Raw genomic sequence first — 26,239 nt, 5'->3', positions numbered from 1 at the left:
TGTTACTGAGTATATCATTACATGTGTAGATACTGAGTATATCATTACATGTGTAGATACTGAGTATATCATTACATGTGTAGATACTGAGTATATCATTACATGTGTTGATACTGAGTATATCATTACATGTGTAGATACTGAGTATATCTTTACATGTGTAGATGCTGAGTATATCTTTACATGTGTAGATACTGAGTATATCATTACATGTGTAGATACTGAGTATATCATTACATGTGTTGTTACTGATCATATCATTACATGTGTTGGTACTGATCATATCATTACATGTGTAGATACTGAGTATATCATTACATGTGTAGATACTGAGTATATCGTTACATGGTTTGATACTGAGTATATCGTTACATATATAGATACTGAGTATATCGTTACATGGTTTGATACTGAGTATATCGTTACATGGTTTGATACTGAGTATATTATTACATGTGTTGTTACTGAGTATATCATTACATGTGTAGATTCTGAGTATATCATTACATGTGTTGATACTGAGTATATCGTTACATGTGTTGTTACTGAGTATATCGTTACATGTGTTGTTACTGAGTATATCATTACATGTGTAGATAGATTCTGAGTATATCATTACATGTGTTGTTACTGAGTATATCATTACATGTGTAGATACTGAGTATATCATTACATGTGTAGATACTGAGTATATCTTTACATGTGTTGATACTGAGTATATCATTACATGTGTAGATACTGAGTATATCATTACATGTGTTGTTACTGAGTATATCGTTACATGGTTTGATACTGAGTATATCGTTACATGGTTTGATACTGAGTATATCACTGCATGTATTTCACTCTCAGTTGATTAATTGGTTATTAGTCCCCTACCGACGAAATCGAAGGGGACTTTAGGTTTGCGCTCCGTTCATCTCTCCACCTCTCTGTCTCTCCATCAGTCCAATTTTCTGCACTTTTTTCTCTATTCTTGCAGATGTTTATATTTGGTACGTTGCTTTGCCATAACATGTTATAGATGAAGTTTGAATTTTATCTCGGGCCGTTGATTTTTCACTTAGTTACAGTGTATGACCCTTGGACTTTAAAAAAAAAAATAGCATGAATTATCAGTTTTCCGGACTGATTTTTCTTGTGCTTGCAGATATTCATTTGATATTTGGTACATTATTTTTCCATAACTAGTTACAGATCAAGTTTGAATTTGGTCGAGGTCCGTTGATTTTTATGCCCCCCGAAATCGAAGATCGTGGGGCATATTGTTTTTGTCCTGTCTGTCATTCTTTCTGAAACTTTAATCTTGCTAATAACTTTTGAACAATGAGTGATAGAGCTTTGATATTTCACATGAGTATTCCTTGTGACAAGACCTTTTCGTGGGTACCAACATTTATGACCCTGTGACGTTGACAATGGAGTTTGACCTACTTTTTGAAAACTTTAACCTTGCTAATAACTTTTGAACAGTAAGTGATAGAGCTTTGATATTTTACATGAGTATTCCTTGTGACAAGACCTTTTCGTGGGTACCAACATTTATGACCCTGTGACGTTGACAATGGAGTTTGACCTACTTTTTGAAAACTTTAACCTTGCTAATAACTTTTGAACAGTAAGTGATAGAGCTTTGATATTTTACATGAGTATTCCTTGTGACAAGACCTTTCCGTTGGTACCAACATTTTTGACCATGTGACCTTGACCTTGGAATTTGACCTACTTTTTGAAAACTTTAACCTTACTAATAACTTTTGAACAGTAAGAGACAGAGCTTTGATATTTCACATGAGTATTGCTTGTTACAAGACCTTTCCGTTGATATTGAACCTTTTGACCTTGACATTTGACCTACTTTTAATTTTTTTTTTTTACATTGGTCATAACTAAATGGTAAATATTAGAGCTTTCATATTGTACATGAGCATATCTTTTGACAAGATCTTTCTACTGGTACCAAGATATTTGCCCTTGTGACCTTGGCCATCTTCGGAATTGGCCATTATCGGGGGCATTTGTGTTTCACAAACACATCTTGTTCACTTAGTTATGGCCCTTGGACTTAGAAAAATAGGATGAATTATCAGTTTTCCGGACTTTTTTTGGTTGTGTTTGCAGACATTCATTTGATATTTGATACATTGCTTTGCCATTACAAGTTACAGATCAAGTTTGAATTTCGTCTCAGTCCATTGATTTTTCATTAAGTTATGGCCCTTGGACTTAGAAAAATAGCATCATTATTAGTTTAGATCAAAGTTTCTTATCTCTTTAGATAAGAGTACTACACTCATAAAACTTCTAGCATAGTAATGCAACAGTATAGCTAAATTATTCATGATCACCTACATGTCACAGTTTATTAACTTGGTTAAAGACCTTAACCTAATTATAAACTTGTCTTTTTTCCTGGTCTAGTCTCTATTCGAATAGTAGTTGATTTCCAACCAATCCTATCCTGGTTCCCCAATTTTCCCTTACCATAACCTACATAATGAACTTTGAATATTGTTGTGGTACAGTAATTTTTGTAACCGATAGGCATGCAATACTCTCAGAATACTTGTTGAAAAGGATATGTAATGAAATTAAATTCACCTTGGTGGTTGTGCTGTCTATTCTAATTATGTGTATTTGTTTCTGTGTGGGCAAGATTACAGAAAAAAGTGCACTTTGGATTTCATTCAGATTTCCAGGAAAAGATAGGTTTGATGACCGGCAAGAAATGGGGGATGTGTGTGTGTGTAGTCTTTTAATGTTATTTGTTTTTTAAATTTGTTGCTTTATTATGATTGTCAGGATCTGATTGATATGCTGATGGTGACATCACTCAGGCACTCTGAATCCTCAGCCTATCACACAGTACAGGTGCTTTGCACTCTAACAAGACAGGGAGCAGAAATCTTCGATGAAAGCTTTCAGAATTTTACCAATAGGTTTGTGAAACTTGTGATATCTTTTATGTAGAGAAATTCACATGCATATGTTTTGGAAGATTAATTGCCTCTGCATGATTTACAGTGGGTATTAGCAATTAACCAGACTGCATATCCTGTCAATTATTTTATCCACAGAATTAAAGTTTCCTGAGCTCACTAGAACTTCACCAGTCTTTGAACTGAGGAACTTTCTATCACTGTTTTAAATACAAAATGTTATTTGGTTATAACATTAGCCCAAGAAAAATAGTACTAAGGCCAACAATAAATATTGTTGAGTTTCCGCTAACGTTCCAGAAAAAAATAGGGTAGGTAGCAGGGGTTGAAATTAACTTTTTCGACCACAGGCTAATTTTAGCTTGTGGGTAAAAAATCCACAGGCTAAAATGAAAACCTACAAGCTAAAATAAAAATAATGAAGCAGTGCTCTTTTTTTCATATTTTTTTTTTAAATCCATGATTTTCCCCATCATTATTGAGCCTAGTGGGTCAACAGGCATCGTTTGGACAAGACAATGAGTTACGTAAATCATATGGTGTAATGTTTAGGTCTCTTGACCATTGCACCTCTAATCCACAACCTTTTTACTGCAGGTCTAGCCAATGTCTTCCAATTTCATGCCACATCAGAGTTGTCACCAGTGATTTTTCAAAGCAAATCCCGGACTCATATTTTATAAGCAGCACGATCACGAGTCCCATGAACTTTTTTGATAACCGTCTACGCGCCGGGCAGTGCACTCGTGTCATCACTACAGCCCGATGCGACATCAATATGACAATGAATTAATGTAGATACAATGTAGGTCATCCTGATAAAAATGACTATCGGAAAACTTGGTAAAACATAAACTCCGATATCTTTTGGTAAATGAATAACAAAAACTTCATACTTGGAATTCAATTTAATCATCCCTACAAGTGAACAGGACTCGTGGCACATGCCTATATTCTTCATCATAATGCGATGTACGACCTCCTAAAGCATTTGTTTGACTCAGAGTTTCGTAAAAAATCATAAAAGAAAAATCCGGATAGAAACCGTTGTTGAAATCGGTCGTTCATGTAAGCGTTGGTATGATTCTGAATGCAAGTTTAAGAAAATTGAATAACGCATCACCGTATAAAACGGATAAGATACTGTCATGGTTTGTAAATCACCACTCGCTAAGATTTTCGAGTGTCCACTATTTTTACTCGCTATTTTTCAAATGTACTCGCATTGTGCGAGTATTTCTCGCTAATTTCGAGCCGTGGGTAGGTAGGAAATAAATTTTATTTTATTTTCAAATTTTATTTTTTCAAAGTATACTGCAAAAACTTTGTAAACTCTACAAGTTAAATGTTCTATTGAATTCCATTCTTTAAAAATAAAGTTTTGCATAAATTAGATTGCAAGTAAACTTTCAATCTTAATATTTCATCTGTTATTGGCTGAGGGTTATGCCCTTATGTTTTATACAAAACCATTATTTTTCAATGAAACATATAGCATAAAACACAAAAGTTAACTCCTTTATGACAGTATGATATACATGTACATGTACAAGTACCAGATATATTGTTTCTACAATTCATTTAAATTCAATGGTTGTCATATCAGTACTACTATTGGAAAATTTGAAAGGTAAATAATGTGATGGTTTTGAGAAAAAATGAAATTAATCACCCAAATATCAACATCATTAACATATTTTAAGTTCATTATTACATTTCTGAATGTACTTACACAATCTAAATGGAGCAAGGGTAGTACAGTACCCGCAACGTTATTCTTGACATTCCTATCGTGCGTGTATCCTATCCTATCGTGTATCAGGTTTTCCGTTTTCTATCGTGTTTTGCGTTTATCAGGTCTATCTTGTATTGTGTTTTGCGTGTATCAGGTTTTCCGTTTTTCGTGAAAAACATTTATGGTGTAGCTTCGGAAACTATCGGGATCGTATATAAAATCTAATGAAAAAGTACGATACTTTCCGAAACCTTTATTATACCCCCCGCAACAAGTTGTGGGGGAGGGGGGGGGGGGGGGGGTATACTGGAATCGGGTTGTCCGTCCGTCCGTCTGTAGACGCAGTGGTTTCCGGACTCTAAAGCATTATCCTTTCCATCTACTGTCACCATATCATATATATGGACTACCCATGGGATGAAGATGTTCCCTATCGATTTTGGGGTCAAAAGGTCAAAGGTCAAGTGCACTGGACATCGAAGTAGCAATATGGTTTCCGGGCTCTAAAGCGTTATCCTTTCCACCTACAGTCACCATATCTTACATATGGACTACCCATGGGATGAAGATGTTCCCTATCGATTTTGGGGTCCAAAGGTCAAGCGCACTGGACATCGAAGTAGCAATATGGTTTCCGGGCTCTAAAGCGTTATCCTTTCCACCTACAGTCACCACATCATACATATGGACTACCCATGGGATGAAGATGTTCCCTATTGATTTTGGGGTCAAAAGGTCAAAGGTCAAGTGCACTGGACATCAAAGTAGCAATATGGTTTCCGGGCTCTAAAGCGTTATCCTTTCCACCTACAGTCACCATATCATACATATGGACTACCCATGGGATGAAGATGTTCCCTATAGATTTTGGGGTCAAAAGGTCAAAGGTCAAGCACACTGGACATCGAAGTAGCAATATGGTTCGGTTTGTCATGCCATTTGTTTTTTACACTCAGAAAGAGGTAGTTTATACCTATTACCAACACCCTTTGGGAGATTGGGGTAAGGGGGGGGGGGGTATTCTTAGTGAGCATTGCTCACAGTACCTCTTGTTCATTTTGTTAAAGAAGCTAATTTTAGGAATCAAGGAAAGACGGTATATTTGAAGGAGAACATAAAGTTGTCGATTTTAAGGCAGAAGAAGAGCTATTTGTCTGTCCAGAGAGAGTGAAAATTTATCGCAATTTAATTCTAAGTAGTCTGGAAAGTAGGCAGTGGTCTGTTGAGCAAACCAAGGACAGTAAATCTGAAAGCTCCTTCATTTGAAGTTCATAAACATTTTTTTTTGTCTAGAAACAATTATTTGTAATTAACACTAACAGAAAAATAGGGAGTTCCGATTTGAAAGGGAAAGGAAAAATCAGTAAATTACATTGTTTATCACATACAGTACATGTACATTTTAATAATGGTTCTTTTTCTTCCGATTTTTTTCACCTGTATGCTACTTATATAGCAACTGCTGAACTTGTGCGCGTCCTTATATCTGATTTTGTGTATCACCCGTGTTTTGACAGCTAACATTATCAGGGACATTGTATTTCACATATTTAGAAGATTAAGTTTTAAAAGGGTGCAAGGGTGTATTTCACATATTTAGAAGATTAAGTTTTAAAAGGGTACAAGGGTGTTGCATCCCCCAAAATTCTGCTCAACTGGACACGATTCCGCTGTCATCGTTGTTTTTGTTTTTACTTGTACATGTACCAATAGTCGTACATTTAGATACCGGAAATTTATGTTTGTTTTGATGATTGTTTGAATTTTTTACACACTAAGCGTTTCAAAATTGCAAATTTAAAACAAGCCGGGTTTTGTTTATGTTTTTAGCTCTTCTGAGCCGAAGGCTCAAAGAGCTAATGCTATGGCCATTTGTGCGGTGTGTGTAAACTTTTTAGAAAAAGGGCTATAACTCAAGAACCCCTTGGCCAATTTTTTTCAAATTTGTTACAGGGTATCATTGGCCCAAGGGCTTTCATACATACTAAATAGAGGGATGTGACCCTTTAACAAGGGGAGATAATCAGGAAAATACAAACAAAAGTAGTGGTTGCTAAAAAATCTTCTTCTCAAGAACCACTGGGCAGATTATCACCGAACTTACAAATAAGGATGAGGATATGTTGTAGATTAAAAATTGTTCAAGGCATTACCCTGGGGCAAAGGGCGTGGTCTCAAGGTCACTTCAAAGTTGACCTAAATTTATATTTCCTTAAATCTTTGATATTTTAGTCATTATAAGGACTAGGATCATCAAATTTTGACAGTTGATGCATCTTGAGTCTTCGGAGTGTATCGACCAAAAAGTAGGTCACTGACCTACTTTTGACATTTGACAGTTATATTTATATATTTCAGTCACTAATTGACCTACAATCATCAAACTTTGACAGTTGATGCATCTTGAGTCTACGGAGTGTGTTGACCAAAAAGTAGGTCACCTTGACCTACTTTTTGAATTTGACGGCTATATTTATATATTTCAGATACTATTTGACCTACAGTCATCAAACTTTGTCAGTTGATGGGTCTTGCATGTTCGAAGGGTTTCGACCAAAAAGTAGGTCACCTTGACCCACTTTTGGAATTGGACGGCTATATTTATATATTTCAAATACTATTTGACCTACAGTCATCAAACTTTGTCAGTTGATGCGTCTTGCATGTTCAAAGGGTGTCAACCAAAAAGTAGGTCACCTTGACCTACTTTTGGAATTGGACAGCTATATTTATATAATTCAGATACTATTTGACCTACAGTCATCAAACTTTGTCAGTTGTTGGGTCTTGCATGTTTGAAGGGTGTTGACGAAAAAGTAGGTCACCTTGAGCTACTTTTGGAATTGGACGGCTATAATTATATATTTCAGATACTATTTGACCTACAGTCATCAAACTTTGTCAGTTGATGGGTCTTGCATGTTCGGAGTTCGCTGACCAAAAAGTAGGTCACCATGACCTACGATTGGAATTTGACAGCTATATTTCAATATGCAGATACTAATTGGCTTAAAATCATCAAACTTTGTCAGTTGATATTTCTTGGGTTCTCAAAATGTGTAAACCAAAAAGTAGGTCACATTGACCTACTTTTTATGGCGTCGAGCTTTGCTCGAACGGCATCTAGTCAGCGTGTACGACTGAATCAGCTGAAAAGTTTACGCGACCGAAGGTGTCAGACTATCGATGCTTCCGCGGAAAAATCCTGCGCTTTTTGTAATGGCGTATGAATATCTGTACTGTTTAATGATTTATGACATTATAAAGTTGTTAATGAGAAACAAATGAAAATTATCACATTGATTTACTTTAACATATAAAAACTTTCACAAAAAATAAAAACAAATCAAATAAAAATTCCAATTTCAATGCGAAGTACATTTGCAAAGTCACGTGATGTCTGAAACGATAGCGTGTCTAGACGAAAGATAGCGTGGGTTTTGTTTGTAAACATTGCGTGCTGTTGGCGAAATTTAAACTGAGAAATAGTGTATCGCGGATTATTTATGGTCATTATATTTTAGGGTAGGTAATGTTTATTTGACTGTAGCATTCTCAGTAGGGTATTAACGCATCTGTAGGTTTGCAAATCATTGGTCAACTCGGTATATAAACACTGGCACGTGTTAATGTTATTGTAAACAAACCAAGCGCGGAAGCATTCATTATTATAAGGCTTTCAAGTAAAGGTTTTTGTGGAGGTAAAAGTTACTGAATTAACAAATTTTTTTTTTAATCTGACTAGATTTTCATCTCTTGAGATGCTAGCAGTGATATATACTACAAATGGTCCATAGTTGTTTACATTGTTGCACATATTTCTTATTAAAATTTTGGTTTAAAACTTATTTCTTGTTTTTATTATGTTATCAACAAGTACATGCAATGCTGCCCTTTACAACTATTAAAAGGAGAGTTCTCACAACAGTTGACTTTTTCACTAAATATCTTAATGCACAAATTTTCAGTTCTTTGTGAATTACATCTGTGCCAAGGATTGTAGAGTACTCCCTTGGCTAGCAAAGATGTGTGAATAATTGAGAGCAATGGTTGATCACAAAAATCTTCATTATTTAATAACATTAGATATTGTAAATAATCCTTTGAAAAATATTCTGAAGAAATGAATGGAATTGTAAAAAAATATATCTGTAATTGAATTTTTTTGTGAAAAGAGCTACTGTACAGATGTATAAGAAGCATTATTCCTGTATGAAGGATAAATATTCTTGGTATTGCTTGAATTCAAAGCTGTATGTGTGTTTTTAATACATGTACAGCTAATCTTCGTTATCGGGAATATGTAAATAGAGTTGCCAGTCCAAACCACTTCTTTTTTGTGTGTGTGTTATCCTTGTTATCGCAAATCCTTGGATATCTCAAATTTAATTTCAGTCCTGTTGAATTTGCAATAACAAGGTGTGACTGTAGTCAATGGCATCAAAATATTCACAGGTAGAAGACTCTCCATTGAGATTTATATAAAGCTATATCTACTCTGTGTACATACAATAAGGGATGAAGCATTGATAAACTGGACAGTACATAGTTTCATTATAATCTTTGCTTTCTTACCACGACGCCATTGTGGCCCTTCAGGCCTTTGATTTTGAATTCTTAGGATTTAACTAAAGATTTAGAATACTAAGAGGCTAAGAATAGAAATGGTGGGGTTGTACAATTTATCAGAAGAGCGATTCTAGGCCCTTGGGCCTCTTGTTTTAAACAGTTATGTTTTGTTAACAAAATATCAATTCAAATAAATATGTTCCAATTACTTATGACTATCAATTATCATTCATAGTGTAAAAATATCTAACAGGTGCAGTGCGGATGATTATTTTGAAGCGGTCATTATGAAAATAACTTGAGGTGTTGAATGAGCCATGAACTTAGAGCTTGGTGCAAAATAACCCCCTCCTCACTACACACACGTACAATATTACTTGGTTTTCATATTCAAGGTAATATACATTAGCATAAGAGAGCTACTGAAGCATGATATCACTACATTATATTACATTTAGTTAATTCCCTGTATAATTTATATATTAAACATTAGGTGACAATATGTTTTAGAATCATTGGCTGAGAAAATTCATATAGATATCAAATAATGAATTAAATGCCGTATATATTTTAGTTTTTTTTCATTTTAGCTGTGATGACATAAAAAAACATAAATAAAATTAAAAAACGTACGACTGGATTAAAGAAATTATATGGTACAAAACCGATCAATGTTTTAAACAACTGATAGTCATCCTGCGATGAGAACATGGTTTTCCTGAGTTACCTATAGATTACCGTGTTAGATTTTTCCCATCGCGAGAACGCGGAAAACAAGAAATCCGCGTTGTTCGTAATGTAGGTATATAATGAGCATTGAAATCCTTCAATATTATTATCAACATAATGTAATTATGTTGTAGGTATCAAAATTTCGTTCTGTCTAAATCGTTTCTAAATTTACAATATTTCTATCAGGTTTTCCGTTTATCAGGTCTGTCGTGAAGATCGTTTATCAGGTTTTGCGTTTATCAGGCTTATCGTGTATCCTATTGTATCGTGCGTGTATCCTATCGTATCGTGCGTGTATCGTGTCCTATCGTTTATCATGTCAAGAATAACGTTGCGGGTACTGTAAGACAGTCTGGGCAGACCCCACTTATCCTAATGGGATCCAACTCTCTTCCAGCCAAAATTTTTTACCGGACATAAATTTTTATTTAAAAAAAAGACTTTTTTTTCCATATATGACCTGAGATCTCGACTCTCACCAGCCATCAACAACTCGGATGCATTCACTGCTTGGTTTGTGGCCTTCTTCATAGCGTTTTCAGTTAGAACTTCAGCAGATGTACATACAAAATTGACAGACTGGACATTCATGTCTGCATCATGACCTACATATAAAACTAGAGTCCCCGTGTATATACAGTAATGCCTGCTGAAGCGATAGCATAAGACAGTGGCTATAAAAAGCCACTGTCTAAAAACACAATAGGAGTCGGCAATTTTAACAAAAGAAAGTCTTCTATGGAAACATGACAATTGGCAAAGTCTCTCGACCGTCTGTTAACTTCAATTGTCAAATCACCTTTGGTATTAGTTCAACCATCATACCATGCTGTTAGTTATAAACATTATCAATGTTGTTTAAACACTTGACACGATTCCATGCAATTTTGTACATTGTTAAAGCGTTTGAATGACTTCATTTCAATGTTTAACTAAAAAGAAAACCAAGAACTGGGAATATATTTTTTCCGGAAAAATGACGAATTTTTTTCAAAAAATCGAGAGAGAAATTGTAGGGTCAGGGTTATAATTTAGGGTCGGTCGGGTTAGCGGAAACACAATATATTTTATCAGTGGCCTAATTATAATCCTCTTACACTTCAAAAATAGTTAGAGAGTTACGTATACCTTTATCTGTACTTTCAGCGATAGAAGATATCTGAAAAGACTTCCAGCTGCAGGGCTTGCTTACAAGGTAGTTAATGAAAATCTTCCATGCCGTTTTGTCTTTGACTTGGTTTGGACCGTGTGAAGTACTATGCATTCATGAATTTAACATTGCTATTGTGAATTGTTATTGTCAGGGCTTACAGCTCCTCAGCCTGCCTCTTCACGGTCATGTGAATACCATTATTAATGCGGTAGGTGAATAGATTGTTACTGTGTGTTCTCCTCAGCTCTATAGCCAGGAAATGTTACACTATTGCCATTTCTTTCAGATCTGTAAGAGTCTCCTTCCAAATCTGCTGATGGTGATTGGGGACAACCGAGTGGCTGCCCAAACTATACCCAAGCCAGTGTTGACGACCAGAGACCAGGCTCTGAACTTCATCAAGTTAGTGTTATCACTGAGTTAAATCATTAGCCGTGTGATCTCAATATTTAGCTAAATATCTTGTCTTGAGAACCAAGGGGTTCACAATTCTGTTTTTGTAGTTTGAAATTTATTATGACATAAATGCAGCGTTTGTACGATATAATTATGCTTTTCCATGCAACATATTAGATACAGAGCTCCAGATAAGGTGCGTATCAGTGTAAATACTCGTTAAATTTTACCAAATACGCATTTAAGTTGAAAATCATGCATACAATTACGCATTAGCGAATTTAGATACGCTTTACACTCCAAAGGAATGCGTACTTGTAATACATGTAGTATGATATGAATACAAATTATCTATTCATATGAATTGAGGTTAGCCCAGAGCTTGATCATACATGAAATAGCGCTGTGAAATACGTTTCGATGACAATCACAATTTTGAAAGTTTGGAAGAGTTAACTCAAAACAACCATATAGACCTACTTGTTATACTTTTTATACGCCCGTCTTAAGACGGGACGTATTATGGTATGGCGTTCATGTCCGTCCGTCTGTCCGTCCGTCTGTTAGCTTTTTCGTGTCCGACCCGCAACTTAAATACTACAAGGCCTAGAATAATCAAACTTTGTCTGTAGATACATCTTGGGTAGAAGGTGTGTCGCACATTAAAACCAGGTCACTGTGACTTTTCATTAAGAAGATATGGCCATATATGGCAAAAACTTGTCCGGCTCATAACTTGAAAACTATTAGACCTAGAATCACCAAAATTGGTCAACTAATGCATCTTGGGTAGAAGGTGTGTCGCATCCTACTTTAAGGTCACTGTGACATTTAATTAAGGTGATATTAAAAAAATGTTTTAATGGGTACAATCTATACTGTTAACAATATGTGACGGGCGTATCATGTGCCGTGGCGGTGCACTTTATTTCTTAAAGAGGTAGTGTACAATTGAAAGCACAGAAAAGAAACAAACTTGTATTATCAATTGTGGATGAATGATATGATTGCTGCTGAAACATGGTACAAAAACAATACTTCCTCCGTTAAACTTTGACTTAAAGTTTTCACTGAAAGGCCACTCCAGCAGCATTGTCTCCATAAGTATTTAAAAGCATTTACAAGAATGGGAGTCACGCATTCATTTGATACTTGTATATTTACCGGGGGGGTGGGTGTAATCCTTTGTAGTTCTTTTTATTAAAACTTTTCATTGCCATTGGGATTTTTAAATTTATTATTGTGGTATTGAAATTGAATTTGTCAGACACCCAGTCGCATGATTACGATCCAATTCTGTATTAGTGGCAAAACAGTAAAGATAATCAGTAATTTACAAAATATTCTTTTGACTTTTTCTGAAAAGCAAAATACTCATTGATTTGAAAATCAGGGGAGTAAATACTCTTTGTGGTGAAAAATTATCTGGAGCTCTGAGATAGAACAAATTAAACATCAATGAATGCTGCATTACAAATCTTACATATGCACATTTTGAAGTACAGATTTAAAAATGGCATTCAAATTGAATTTTGTACAGAGTGTGCATATACTAATTAATGTATTGCAAGTTTCAGGTGGAGTAATAATTTTTATATCTTACATATAACATACTACATTATATTAATTTTACATTTTAATACAAGTTTATTAATAAGTGCAAAAATAGAATTTTGATGTCGTACAACTTCTTGAAACAGACGCGTGTTCTTGCTTCATTTTGTTTGATGTACAGTTCATGTGATAAAGAAATAAACAAAATCATGTTTTGTGTGTGAAGTTTGATAGATATGTACAATGTAATACTTTAGATATCTGATGAAGAGCGAGGCCCGCTGTTTGGCCAGTGTAAGAACATTGTTACAACACCTGTGTACAAAAGTCACTGATCGCGCGGAGTACCGAACAAAATGTGCTCAGGTAAGTATTTATATATTAGTTTGTTTTGCAGTCATAACAGGATCTTGATTTTCATGCAAAGATATTGTTTATTACTTAAATTGGTTTGAAATAGTGAAACATGGGAGAGAAAACTAAGATGTATATGTATACATGTGTGTGTGTTATATAAGTCGCATTTCAAAATAAGGTGTTGAATTCAACCCATTTTCACTTTGGTTGTCGCACCAGTGTAAGACAGAAAAATCTCACATGGCTGTCTCACGTGGATAATGCCGGTCTCACACTGGAGATATGCGAGACAAAAAAAATCTCACATGGCTGTCTCACGTGGGTAATGCCGGTTTCACACTGGAGATAATGCGAGACAGAAAAATCTCACGTGGCTGTTTCACGTGGGTAATGCCGGTCTCACACTGGAGATAATGCGAGACAGAAAAATCTCATGTGGGTAATGCCAGTCTCACACTGGAGATAATGCGAGACAGAAAAATCTCACATGGCTGCCTTACGTGGATAATGTCGGTCTTGTGAGAAAGACATTGTTTGCCCAGACTCTGGTGAATTTATGACACAGTTACTTATTATTACATTTGTAAATGACCCTCTTACAGAGTAACTTCAATACTCATTCAGCATTATCTTTTATGTGATATACACTGTACATGTTATAGTAAGTGATGACACAAATTGTAGGTAGAAATTCAAAACAGAAAACTCAGTCTGTACAAGTTCTGTATTGACCATGACATTGCCCTTTGATTTTATCAGACAGTGGTCAGTGTTCTCCAGGAAATGCCCAGCGAGCCCTACGGTAAAATGGTAGAGTGGTTTTTCCGCCTCTCTAAACATGCAAAGGTACGTGTAAATACATTGTATGAACAGTAAAACATGGTTACAACAAACACGATTATAACGATTTCACACTTACAGTGAAGTGATTTTATTTGTGTAGTTCTAAAACATTATGAACTCATTGGATAAAACTATAACAAAATGAAATTGTTCATCCCCAGTATTTTGCTTTAAGTATGGTCTACTGTAAAGTGTATTTGTAAAATGAAATGTATAAATGGTAACTTCAGTGCGGCAAAAATTTACAATATACATGTATTTAAAGCATTTGAATTTTGAAATACATGTAACTTAGTAATGGTAGCATAAGGACCACTTTTGGAAATAAGCTTGTACAAGTTTTTAAGGGGCATCCCTAGGTAGGCAATATCTGTACGGCATACTAATTATTTGTGTTTAATTGCATAGTGCTGTGACAGGTTTCAATTTATTGAGAACATTCGTGATATTTTATATCAGAATAAGATGTACTGCAGACTTCTGATTTATTTCAATAGAATTTGTTTATGATACGTGTACCTATAGTGAATGACAGTAGATTTAATGTTCAGATTTATAAATTGTATATTATATTGCAGATGAGTAACAGAGCCTTTGCATTAGAAATTGTGTCCTTGTTATTGAACTCTCCAGAGAGAGAATTAGATGGTAGGTAGATTTGTATTAAGTTTGTACTGACAAAGTATACAAAACTGTCGTTAATTAAGGATTTCACTAGAAGTTGAATATCTTTGTTATGAAGGTAATCTGCCACCAGAGGTCGCTTCCTATGTGAGACACACCTCCCTGCTGGGAATTTTACTGGACAGGTGTTCTGATGCTGCTCCAACGTAAGTTACACCGTGATTATAAATTGATTTTTTGTTTCTATTAAAGCTACTGTAGTTTTTAACACAAGTTAAACATGGATTACATGTATAAATTGGGTGTTTTTGAGACATCTGTCTTTGCATTTAAAAATTAACACACTAGTTTTATTGAAGTATTGTCATAGTGGAAATTTGTGTTTGTTTGAATCAGTCTCTTGGGCCAAAACTGGAGCACAAAGATGTAATAGATAGATTTATTATAATTTCTTGGAATCTCAGCCTGTCTGTCTGTCTGTAGACATGATTTTGTCCATGTATGTTCTAAGAAAGTAGTGCATGGATTTTTCTGAAAGTTTGTACACTCATTACTCACCATATGAAGGTGTTCGCCTGATATTTTCATATTGATTGGACAGTTTTGTTTTAATTTGCAGGTTTTTTTCTACTTGCGGACTTCATCATTTTTTAAACTAAAAAGAGTATATCTTAAAAATTCATGAAGACATTGTGAATACATTCTTCTTAGACTGAAGTTGTGCATTTCTCATTTTGAATAAGAATATTTAAAGTAATTGAAAGTTATGCAATTTATATTTTGTTTAAAAGTGTCTCTTTGTCTGGAGAATATTTCAAAACCAAATTAAAAGGTTTGAATCAGACCATTTGCATACATATTTTATCAAAGTAAAATAACATTTATGTACCTTACATTTTGATTTATAGTGAATATATGAATATTTCCATTTTCTATACATCCATTTTCTAAAACCATGTATCAAATTCAGAGAAATGGTGATAAACAGTTAAATTCTCTGAAAGTCATATTTATTGGTATAGTGTTTACAGTGTATATTGAGCTTCACCGGAAATATTTCATTATTTGATTGATTCAATCAATTTTTTAAAGTTACATTTTCAATAGAAAAAGTAATATACAAAGTACTAGATGACCATTTGATTAGACAACTTCTAATTTGATCTGAGGAAGTTTTCTTTTATCCATTATATTGTGTGCTGGGGGAGGGGGGGGGGGGGGTATTAGTCCCACAAGGACAGTTCTAGTTAAAGCTACAAAAGGGTTTGGAAACTCAATAAAATTATGAGCCAGTCACAAAGGTGGCTTCACTCAAATTGCCAGCCCTGTTGAAAATCAGCCAGTCCAGATTTTCAGTTTTGTGATATTTATTACTTTACACAAATTAATTTACTAATAAAGCTTATTTATTGTACACTGGCTGTTGAAATTAGCTGGACTGCCAGGCCATCATATGAAATTTCATCCCCACCCACCTGAGAAATAGGTAGTCTTGGGTGGTCAAGCAGGTTGTAATTTCCAGCCCTGACTACAATTAGTAACACTTTATCATGACTAATGTGAACATTCAGTGAAAGAGAATACTCCTTTCTTACTGTGAGCAGACAATGGATCTCTGCTTGTAATGAATAATGATGAATGCACCAGTTTTGAGATTAGAACTCTCTTGTGTAGGAGGTGCATTTAGTGGAACTTTGAATGCTTAGGTGGGACAAAGTGGTACTACAGTCGGTGAGAAAGATGATGAAATATATGAAAAATGACTTCTTTTTTATATACTTGATGTAGAAAATATTGATTACTATCAAAAGAAATGTTTTACTAAAGTGGAAACATAAATACAATGCCATATTTCCAAGCAATGTCCTTGATATGATAGGTATGAGCACCAAAATAACATGATATAATAAGAATTCCAAGTATTTAATTACTTCTTGAATACTTATCATTTACTTAGTTTGTGTATCAGTTGAAATTGGGTGATGAAACTGCGTCTAATACTTACTGAGTACATTCACTTATGCAGTGATGAATATCTGTCCCACTCCCGCGTGTAAACAAGTTGTTTTGCACCTTACTAAGTACGAGAGTTCTCCAAAGGGAAATAACTTGGACGTATCTCGAAACCAGCGTATTGTAATGATGTATTCTTCATTCATACAAGGCTTCTTTAAAACTTTCTTTTGAAAATCTATTGAATATTTCTTAATACAAAAGATATATACATATTCAGTTCTGACACAAGTACTTCAAAATGTTCATGATTTTTTTTCTTGTTCCTTTTTTATATTATCTATAAAAGTCCTAACAATTGTTGTTTGATGCAGATAATTCAGCAGATTTTTTTAAGGTTTTGATTTCAGGGGCCTGGACCTTTTTAATTGGGAAAAATAGCAATACTTGCTTGAAATTGGGAAAAAACGTTTCATACAATGAAGTAGGGGAAAAAACCCAAACTAGTAACATTAAGATATGATTGAATTCATTCTGACATTCAATTAGGTCAAGAGGCCAAAAAAAAAAAAAAAAAAGAATTGGGTTTACTTAGCAAATTTGAAGCAAAAAGTGTAATCTGTGAAGGAGATTTATGAACAAATACCAGACATTAATTTGTTTTCATTGTTTGGGAATTTTAAAGCAAAAAGTGGGGAAAATACCTGCTTTTTAGCATTGGGAATGGGGCCTTATTTTGGCCCCCTACAGACCCTTAAAAAATCCCTGTGTAGTGCTGGTAAATCATGTATACTAAAACTTAAGTTAGCCTTAAGGCATTCTCTTATTTCAAACTTAAGTTAAACTGCTGTTTTCATAACGTTATATTGTGAAAGACAAACACGTTATGGTGAGAGAAGTTCCATGTATTTGTCATGTAAGCAAGTCTTGAATTTTCAAAATCCTCAGGGATTTGTATTCTAGTGTCTCTTATTTGACTCATGGCAAAGGAGGTCTGAGAGGTGTGTGCAGGTGACTGTGTCACAAAAGAAAGGGCACTTGTGATTGCAACATCACAGAAACATCTATCTGGCTAAATGGTGGGCTGGGTCGTGCGGCTTGTTTTTATACTGATAATGCACTTAGTACATTATTTTGTGTTGCTATAATATTTGCATATTTAGATTATCATGATCTATATTAAAATATCATTCTTCAAAATTACCTTAAAGAGAAAACTAGTGTATGTCTATGAACTTTTTGGACAGCCTTCATACATACTCTGTACTTTCACAACATTGTTTCAGTGTATGTTTTACAGATTTCTGTCAATATTGCAGTGTTCGAGCCAGGGCTATAGCAGCCTTCTCTCAGTGCTTTACCACAGCAGACACGGGAATTAGGAACACGCTTAAGGAGATTGTTACGCCCGTGGCGGGCCCCAGACCCGCTCACGCTCAACATCTGATTCCCACCCCGGAGGTGGAGAACAGGGTACTGCCATTAACAGAAAGTAGGTATCAGTAAAATGAAGTCTTTATGTTACTGACACAAATCTGATGACAGTTAAAACAAGAACTGAGTGCTTGTATCGTGGAGATTTAGAAAGCTTTTCACCTCCTACTGCAATGCTTTAAGTGTAGAAAATCTATGTATTTGATTAAATTTTTTGACATACATGTATAGTGCAATGTATACATACAGTACATGTACATGTATCTACATGTATGTACGAATTGAGGTTTTCAAGAAAGCTTGCTGAAATACGCATCCTGAATTTGATCGGAAGGAATTAATATCGCTTCATTTCAAGACCTTAAACGTGGACTCTTACATGCACATGGTGTGGTTTGAGATTACACCTACATGTACTAAATATGGATGAAAGGCAAAGTTACATTTATTACTATTGGTAAGAGAGTGGTTTATCTACATAAACACAAGAAATTCGGTGCTTTTAAAAATGTTTTTTAAGTGATGTAGGTTGGAAATGCTTGTTTTCAAATTTCACTTCTAGGACACAAGCTTTGATTAAACCTCATGATTTTTTTTCTGGGCTTGATATTCAAATTTAGATTTTCTTTATAATATTCTTTTTTATTCAACTTGTGCAAGATATTCTATATGAATAAATTACCTACATGTACACATGTATGTTTTAGTGTCTGAAAGTGAAATTGTCACAGACAAAACAGCAGAAAATGCTCAACCTCAGGAAAACAACGAGGAAACACCAATCAACATGGCCCCGAGAGTTCCCCCAAAGACCCCCTTCCATCAGGTGGCCCTGACACCTTTTAATCCAAGTGAGTACGGCATTAAATGGTATTTATACCAAATTCCTCCTTATAAGCGCCTCTCCATGAAATTTTAATGTGGATTGAAATTAGTGCCTTCTATTCAACAATTAGTCATTTTTGATTCAGCAACAAAAAAATTTCTATTTGACAATAAATATAGATAATGACAATTAGGCCAATTAAAATCAATTGATAGATTATCATCCCCGCCCTCCCCAATTTTTTTTTGTTTTCGCAAAAATTACGATTTCAAACAAACTTGCTTCCCAGTGACATGAGTGAATGATTAAAGTCACAGAATGTTGGTTTTACATCTTCTACCAAGGATTCTTTGAACTTTGTTTGATGCCTTTTGTCATTGATTTTTTTTCTCAGGAAATAAGAATTAAAAAATAAAATCCTCCCACCTGCCCCATATTTATTTGTGACCCTGGATGATAATCTAATAATTAAGTTAAATTGGCCTTATCTCCATTGTGATAAAGAGAAAACAAGTGAAGACTCCTTAGCCCCACCCCCAAACAAATTATTTACATGTACTTGGTTCTCAGTCCAATTTTTTTCAAAAATAGGTAAGTAATGGTGGTGGTTTTTTTTAATGAAAATAGAAAAGGGAATTTTGTTTTGATTCAATTTGTAACTGTTCATATAAATTGTAAATACAAAAGAAGAAAAATATTCATAAACCAATGGCCAAACTGAATAGAGAGTTTCTACCCTTACTGTACATGTTGTAGACCTGCCTGACGAGCAGGGCGTGCTGTCTATGTTGAGACGTCGAGCTCGTGACGAGAAAGTTAATGTGAGGAAGGCTGCTCTTCAGGCCCTGGAGTGTGTGATTAAGTTCGAAGCTCCGGATTACAGAAGACAGGCAAGATGGGTTTACATTTTACAGAAGTACATTGCGAATATCAGTATTGTATGTGAAAGAGAGAGAGAGGTGGGGGGGAGGAGTATTTTCAAGAGACAAAAAGTAGATGTAGACATAGAAATGACAGATTGTATAAGTCTAACGAGAAATTCATGTAGACATAGAACTGACAGATTATATAAGTAAGCAATAGAAATATGACAGATTGTATAAGTGTAAGTGATAGAAATGTGACAGATTGTATAAGTGTAAGTGATAGAAATGTGACAGATTGTATAAGTGTTAGTGATAGAAATGTGACAGATTGTATAAGTGTTAGTGAATGATTTGTGTTGTAGGACTTGGATGTTTTAGTGGAGAGATGCAGAGACCCCGCGCTGTCCGTCCGGAAACAAGCCCTACAGAGCTTGACTGACCTGTTACTAGCCATGCCCACAGAAAAACCGTTACAGAAGTCGGTATCATTCAATCAGGATTTCAAGGTTTACATATTACCATTGTTCTTGAAACATTAATTAATGTATGGATTGTCTTAAAATCGTCACACAGGTGTTGGCTGGATGGAGTTCTTCCCCTTGTCATTGACCGTGAGTCAACTTTACAGGAGAAATGTATGGAGACACTAGAAGAGATCGTCTTGAATAATGTCGCACCTGTCAACAGGTAATAATGTCAATTTCGTACCTATCAAAAGGCAATAATGTTGTACCTATCAACAGGTAATAATGTCGTACCTATCAACTGGTAATAATGTCGCACCTGTCAACAGGTAATAATGTCAATTTCGTACCTATCAAAAGGCAATAATGTCGTACCTATCAACTGGTAATAATGCCGCACCTGTCAACAGGTGATTATAAGATATTAAACTTCTTTATCAGAATTTTATTTGGAAAAGCATGGACATAAAATTCTAATTAAACTGTTCATGTGCATGGTCAACTTGCAGATCAAAAGATGAGGGTCATCAACTTGTTTGGAACCTTTTAGAAATCATGACTCAGTTTGAAAGCTGTGATTTGAGGTACAGTAGTGAAGAACGTGTCATTCCTATTCACACACAACATTCAAGCATAGTAATTTTATCTTACAACACTTTATCATAATTCACAGGCGATACCTGCAAAAGGCCTGCCGACATTGGGCTCGTGTGGGGAAAATCAAATCCAACCTCACCAAGTCTTTAGAGTCTCATGTTGGTACTAGAAATAATCAGGTATGTGAGTCTATGAAAAGCTGAACACCATCTAACGAAGTGATCTAACAAAATGCAAGCTTGATATAAATATTTAGCCATCACAGGCAGTGGTATGATGGTACATGTATGATGCAGTGTTTCTCTGTCTCATCACCACCTTGTGGAAAGGATATAAAGCAAACTAATAAGTTTAGGATAGTCAAACTGGTATGCATCTCCCTCTATGGACATGTTCCCCATGGTATTAGACAAAGTATATTTAAAAAAGTAATAAAAATTACGCTTCCTGAAAATGTTTCAGGGGAGCATATACACTGTAGTTGCTGTTGTGTCTCATGTCCTCTAAACCATTTATTAGAAATTAATCATTAATTGATCACAAATATAACACAGATAAGTAACAGACCAATGGCTCTCTTATAAAGGTCACTCAAGGTCATTCAGAACATATACCTTATATATGGGGGGAGAAAACTTCATTTCAACAATATTTAAACAGTTATTGATCACTGTGCGATTCATTTGTCATATGAAGTAGTTCTTTGGTTCGATGCATTTTGGGGAGCATCCATCAGTTTTACTGATATTGTTGATTTGCTTCTTTAGTTGCATTTTATTAGAATGAAAACTTTCTTCAGTTTGATAAAGTCATCAAAGAAAAAACATTTTATCAGTACTCTCCAATGTCAGAGGAAGTGGGGTTTTTTTTAAGGGCTATTCCAGAAATAAATACATGGGGGGGGGGGGGGGGGGGCACCTTTTGTATCTACCAAGCACCCATATAAAAAATTACCCCATGACCCATCAAATTGATAAACTCATTTTACAATGACCCATCTAATTAAAAAAAAAACTAACCAGACCCACCACAAAAATATTTTTAAAAATGAAAACGGTACAAATCTCGTGAGGTTTTCGGGACAAACATTCTAGTCAATGACGCGGTAATGCCTGTGCGACATTGTATCACAGTAGTTCTGAAGAAACGATGTCACATCAACAATCAAAGGCATCTATGGCGGGAATGTTGGAAAGATTGGGAGTCCAAACGATGCTATTATCATGAAATGGGTATGGATATGTTTTTCCACGAATCGTTGGTCTTCTAATGGAGCCCTCGCCCGGAGGCCTCTATATCACCATCACACTGACTGATAAATATAACGCATCGGTACCCTCGTATAAATCAACTAAGGTTTGCCTATTTTTATTAGAAAACGGAATATCTATTGGTTTCAAAATATTCCCAAAATCGATGCACTGTAAACTGTAATAATCTACAGAACAGAGTTCGCCGCCATCACGTCCAAAGGGACCCTACTAAACGCGCCTCTAATTTGAAAAGTGCCGTTATGGAAAGTTATGTGCTCCAAAGAGCGACAACTCGAATAGTTCTATGTTATTTCCGATTTCGAAAGCAGCATTTTGAAAGCACGTTTTCAATTTTCCCTCCGACGTTTTGTAACCAACACGACAAGAGTGACAATAGAAATATTCTGAAAACTCAACACCCACGTGGCACAAAATAAAACAATAGAAACTACCCACTACCCATAATAAATATTTTTTTAACAGTCCAACCACGGACCAAATAAAATATGAAAAAATACGACCACCCACACAAAAAAAAATCATTTGCCGCCCGACCCCCCCATTTGATCATTTCTGGAACAGCCCTAACCACAGTGTGGTTTATTTGGATGTTTTTAACCATAGCGTGGTTTATTTGGATGTTTTTAACCACAGTGTGGTTCATTTGGATGGTTTTAACCATAGAGTGGTTTATTTGGATGTTTTTAACCACATTGTGGTTTATTTGGATGTTCTTAACCATAGAGTGGTTTATTTGGATGTTTTTAACCATAGAGTGGTTTATTTGGATGTTTTAACCATAGAGTGGTTTATTTGGATAACTATTGCATTAATGAATATGATTGAGGAGTGTATTTTGCAGCAAGAGTATTTTGCTCTTGTTTTCTCAAACTGAAAATCTTACTCCTTGAAAAGAAATGATTCTACAATACACATACATGTACACTTGTAAACCTTTTGTAAGTTTTATGTGTATATGTTTCTTTAATAATGAAATCTGTTTTTCTTGATTTTGTTAGTAATTGTATGCTTTACCTCCATCTTTCCTGCGATTGTGTTGTAGGCAGCTTGGATGTTATTGGCTGAGCTGGCTCCGGCTGTCCAGAAGATAAGTCACAGTTTTTTAGTAGAGTACTGGGAAAAGCACGCTGGAAGTACAGACGGTAAGTACATATACAGTACATATACATTAGGAATCATCCTCCGTCAGAAGTTCAGCTCACCTGAGACAGAGGCTCGAGTGAGCTTTTCTGGTAAAGTTTTGTCTGGTGTCTGTGTAATGCAATTTCACATTTGTTTATCTTAACTTAAACCCCAGAGCAGGGTCAGGTCACAATAGGCATGGTGGAGTTTCAAAGTTGTACATAGGAATTTACAGGGAAATTCTTTGAAAATTTTCTTCTCAAAAACCTTGAAGAGAACAATATGTTAAATTTGTTTTCAAACATGCTCATGTAATTTAAATTCAAGTTTGTTCTCACCTTGACAATGGATCTCTTGTTCGTTTCTAACTTTTGAGTTTGAATTCTTTGTAGACGTGATTGAGGGTGAAAAGCTTTTGTCTGTACATGGATAAAGTGACATTTTGAGCATTCTTTAGGATGAGTTGGTTGAAGAACCATTATACAGTGTATACATATTGCATACATTACATTGTAGGTTGAGTTTGAGTTCTTTTCAGGCTCCAGAAAATGCCAAATCAATGTATACTGCTTTGTATCTACTGTCTTGTGAGGTGATTCCTCCACTATGACGTACAGAAACTCTTTCTGCTATAAGAATCCTCCCGATCCTTATCCTCAGGTCTGACGGGGAAGTAGGTGATATCCAGAGCCTCGTCTGTACCTGTCCACTACTGGCGCAGGTTAATGTCGGGAACCTCGTCCTGGCATTATTGATAAGCCTACCCCAGAAAAACCTTAAACAATAAAGCTTACATAAGCACAATATGACAATGTCCCTAACATTGAAGCATATAAATATCAGAGTGCTTTCTTGACACTCAAAATATACATGGATTTATACACCATAAAGAACAGCAAATGGTACTAACCGTACTACTCTTTATGATACATAGCAGTATTTAAAGAACGGCAAACGGTACTAACCGTAGTACTCTTCATAATACATAGCAGTATTTATGAAACAACGTGCCTGTATTCCTATACATTGATGCACAAAGACCGAGTTAAATTTCGACAAGAATGACTTAACTTTAGCTATGAACACGTGCCAACGATGGTCCGTAAATTTATAAAATATTAAATATTACGCTTCAAATAAATTACACAGAAATTACAATGAGCAAATTAAGATATTTAGATTTAAATAAAAATTTTAACTTACCCTGTCTGGAGATGATATTACCGTAAAATTTACAGTCAAGAACTTGTTAAGAATGCTGCGTAGCTCAGATCTTGTCTCTGGAAAATCGTGCGCTGCTCTGCTATAGTGAAAACTCAAGTTTATATAGGCCTTTCAAAGCAGGTAGAATAACCCTGGTAGAGTATTATTCTAACCGGTGCATTGGGGCTCCACACAGGATAAATTCATAGAAAACGTAACAAAACATTGAGGGTCAGTAAAGTATATTTACAAAACTGATAATTGATTGTGACATACATTCTGAACGTCTGATGCGGCTGCTTGTGGTTTTTTACTTTGGGGAAAATGCTTACACCATTTTCTATTCTCGTGTTCACTTACAGAATCAATTCTGAATTATCCAAGCCGGACACAAACTCACAATTTTCAATACTTTCCTTTCTGCTCCAGATGCAAAGTACGAGACCATCATTGTATTCAAGCCAGGGGCAGTTCTTTTGTCAAACCTCGCTGATCATTTTCTTTGTCGTTTTGTTTCCTCGTACTTCTCAGCACCAGTTTTCTCTTCCTCTGTAAGAACTGGTTATTTCACCGATTTCCCGCCAGGAATCGCACTCTAATAGCCAAATCATAATCTCAATCGGAAATAGGTACTGGCCCACCGGGCATGCACGTTAATAATTTTTGGTAGCCCGATCCAATTTTACTAGCCACAGTCATCGGGCTACCGCAATTTCAAAGACTGAGGTTATGTAACATTATGATACTATTAAATGCTTGATATACGTGTTCTGATTCTTCCATTATAAAGGACCTTTATAAGTCTGGATTTTTTATATTCATTTTGCTCTATTTTTGACATTGAAAAACTTGATGCACATGAAGATAGAATGCTGTATTTCACATTTACTATTCACCAAAAGGGTCCAGAATTTGCAGACAGGCTTTATACATGTAGAATTGTGAAATAATTGTCATGTGTTTCTCCAATAAAGAATTTATCTAGTGAGAGGATATTTTATCCAAATATTGTCCTTTTCCATTTCAGAAACAGAAGTCTATACACTGCAGAGGGTGCTAACAGTAATGGGGTGTTGTGCCAGACATGTTCCTGCTGACCGAAGAGACCAACTGATTGGTAAATACAGTCAAGAGTGAGACCTGTCTAATCCGACGTGTAGTGGGAGAGAAATTTATTCTGTGTCGAATCAGAGAGAGTATCAGATTGTATAGTGTAAAGAACTTAGTTCAAAAAGCGATGGAAACACGGTAGTTTTGGAATTCACTGTGTAGGTTTGGAATTCACTGTGTAGGTTTGGAATTCACAGTACCAGATTAGTTAGGGTTAACTGTTCATCAAATCTAACAACATCTACACTTTAACTCTAAACGTGTGATAAAAGTTACTGATAGTTTCCTTCATTCCTGCAAACATTAAAACAAATCTCATCGTCTTATGCCTCATTCACACGATGCGCATTAAATTTTACTTCGCATAAAATTTAATACTCATTAAATTCATAAGTATTTCTAAAGTAACGGGTGCGCGAAATAAATAAAAGAATATACTATATCATTGAAAATTATTTTCATATACATTGTTAGTAATAAATATTATG

At 35.2% G+C, this 26,239-nt stretch overlaps 1 protein-coding gene across 3 annotated transcripts in view; it reads left to right on the top strand.

The window, feature by feature from the left end:
* LOC125646009 (condensin-2 complex subunit D3-like) overlaps positions 1-26,239 on the top strand; it is a 70,749-nt gene that overhangs the window by 16,733 nt on the left and 27,777 nt on the right. For all 3 annotated transcript variants that reach the window (XM_056141324.1, XM_056141325.1, XM_056141323.1), the window contains exons 8-24: positions 2,803-2,939; positions 11,122-11,170; positions 11,280-11,336; positions 11,415-11,530; positions 13,336-13,444; positions 14,195-14,281; positions 14,857-14,926; positions 15,021-15,108; positions 18,175-18,347; positions 18,997-19,140; positions 19,872-20,005; positions 20,344-20,459; positions 20,555-20,668; positions 20,955-21,029; positions 21,119-21,221; positions 23,359-23,458; positions 25,669-25,758. In XM_056141324.1, the coding sequence (XP_055997299.1) occupies positions 2,803-2,939; positions 11,122-11,170; positions 11,280-11,336; positions 11,415-11,530; positions 13,336-13,444; positions 14,195-14,281; positions 14,857-14,926; positions 15,021-15,108; positions 18,175-18,347; positions 18,997-19,140; positions 19,872-20,005; positions 20,344-20,459; positions 20,555-20,668; positions 20,955-21,029; positions 21,119-21,221; positions 23,359-23,458; positions 25,669-25,758 (1,762 nt within the window). The remainder of the gene's footprint in view (positions 1-2,802; positions 2,940-11,121; positions 11,171-11,279; positions 11,337-11,414; positions 11,531-13,335; positions 13,445-14,194; positions 14,282-14,856; positions 14,927-15,020; positions 15,109-18,174; positions 18,348-18,996; positions 19,141-19,871; positions 20,006-20,343; positions 20,460-20,554; positions 20,669-20,954; positions 21,030-21,118; positions 21,222-23,358; positions 23,459-25,668; positions 25,759-26,239) is intronic.

The sequence above is a fragment of the Ostrea edulis genome, chromosome 6, assembly GCF_947568905.1.
Source record: "Ostrea edulis chromosome 6, xbOstEdul1.1, whole genome shotgun sequence".
Classification (NCBI taxonomy): domain Eukaryota; kingdom Metazoa; phylum Mollusca; class Bivalvia; order Ostreida; family Ostreidae; genus Ostrea; species Ostrea edulis.
Note: the sequence above shows the minus strand (reverse complement) of the source record. Positions and strands in the feature narration are given on the sequence as shown.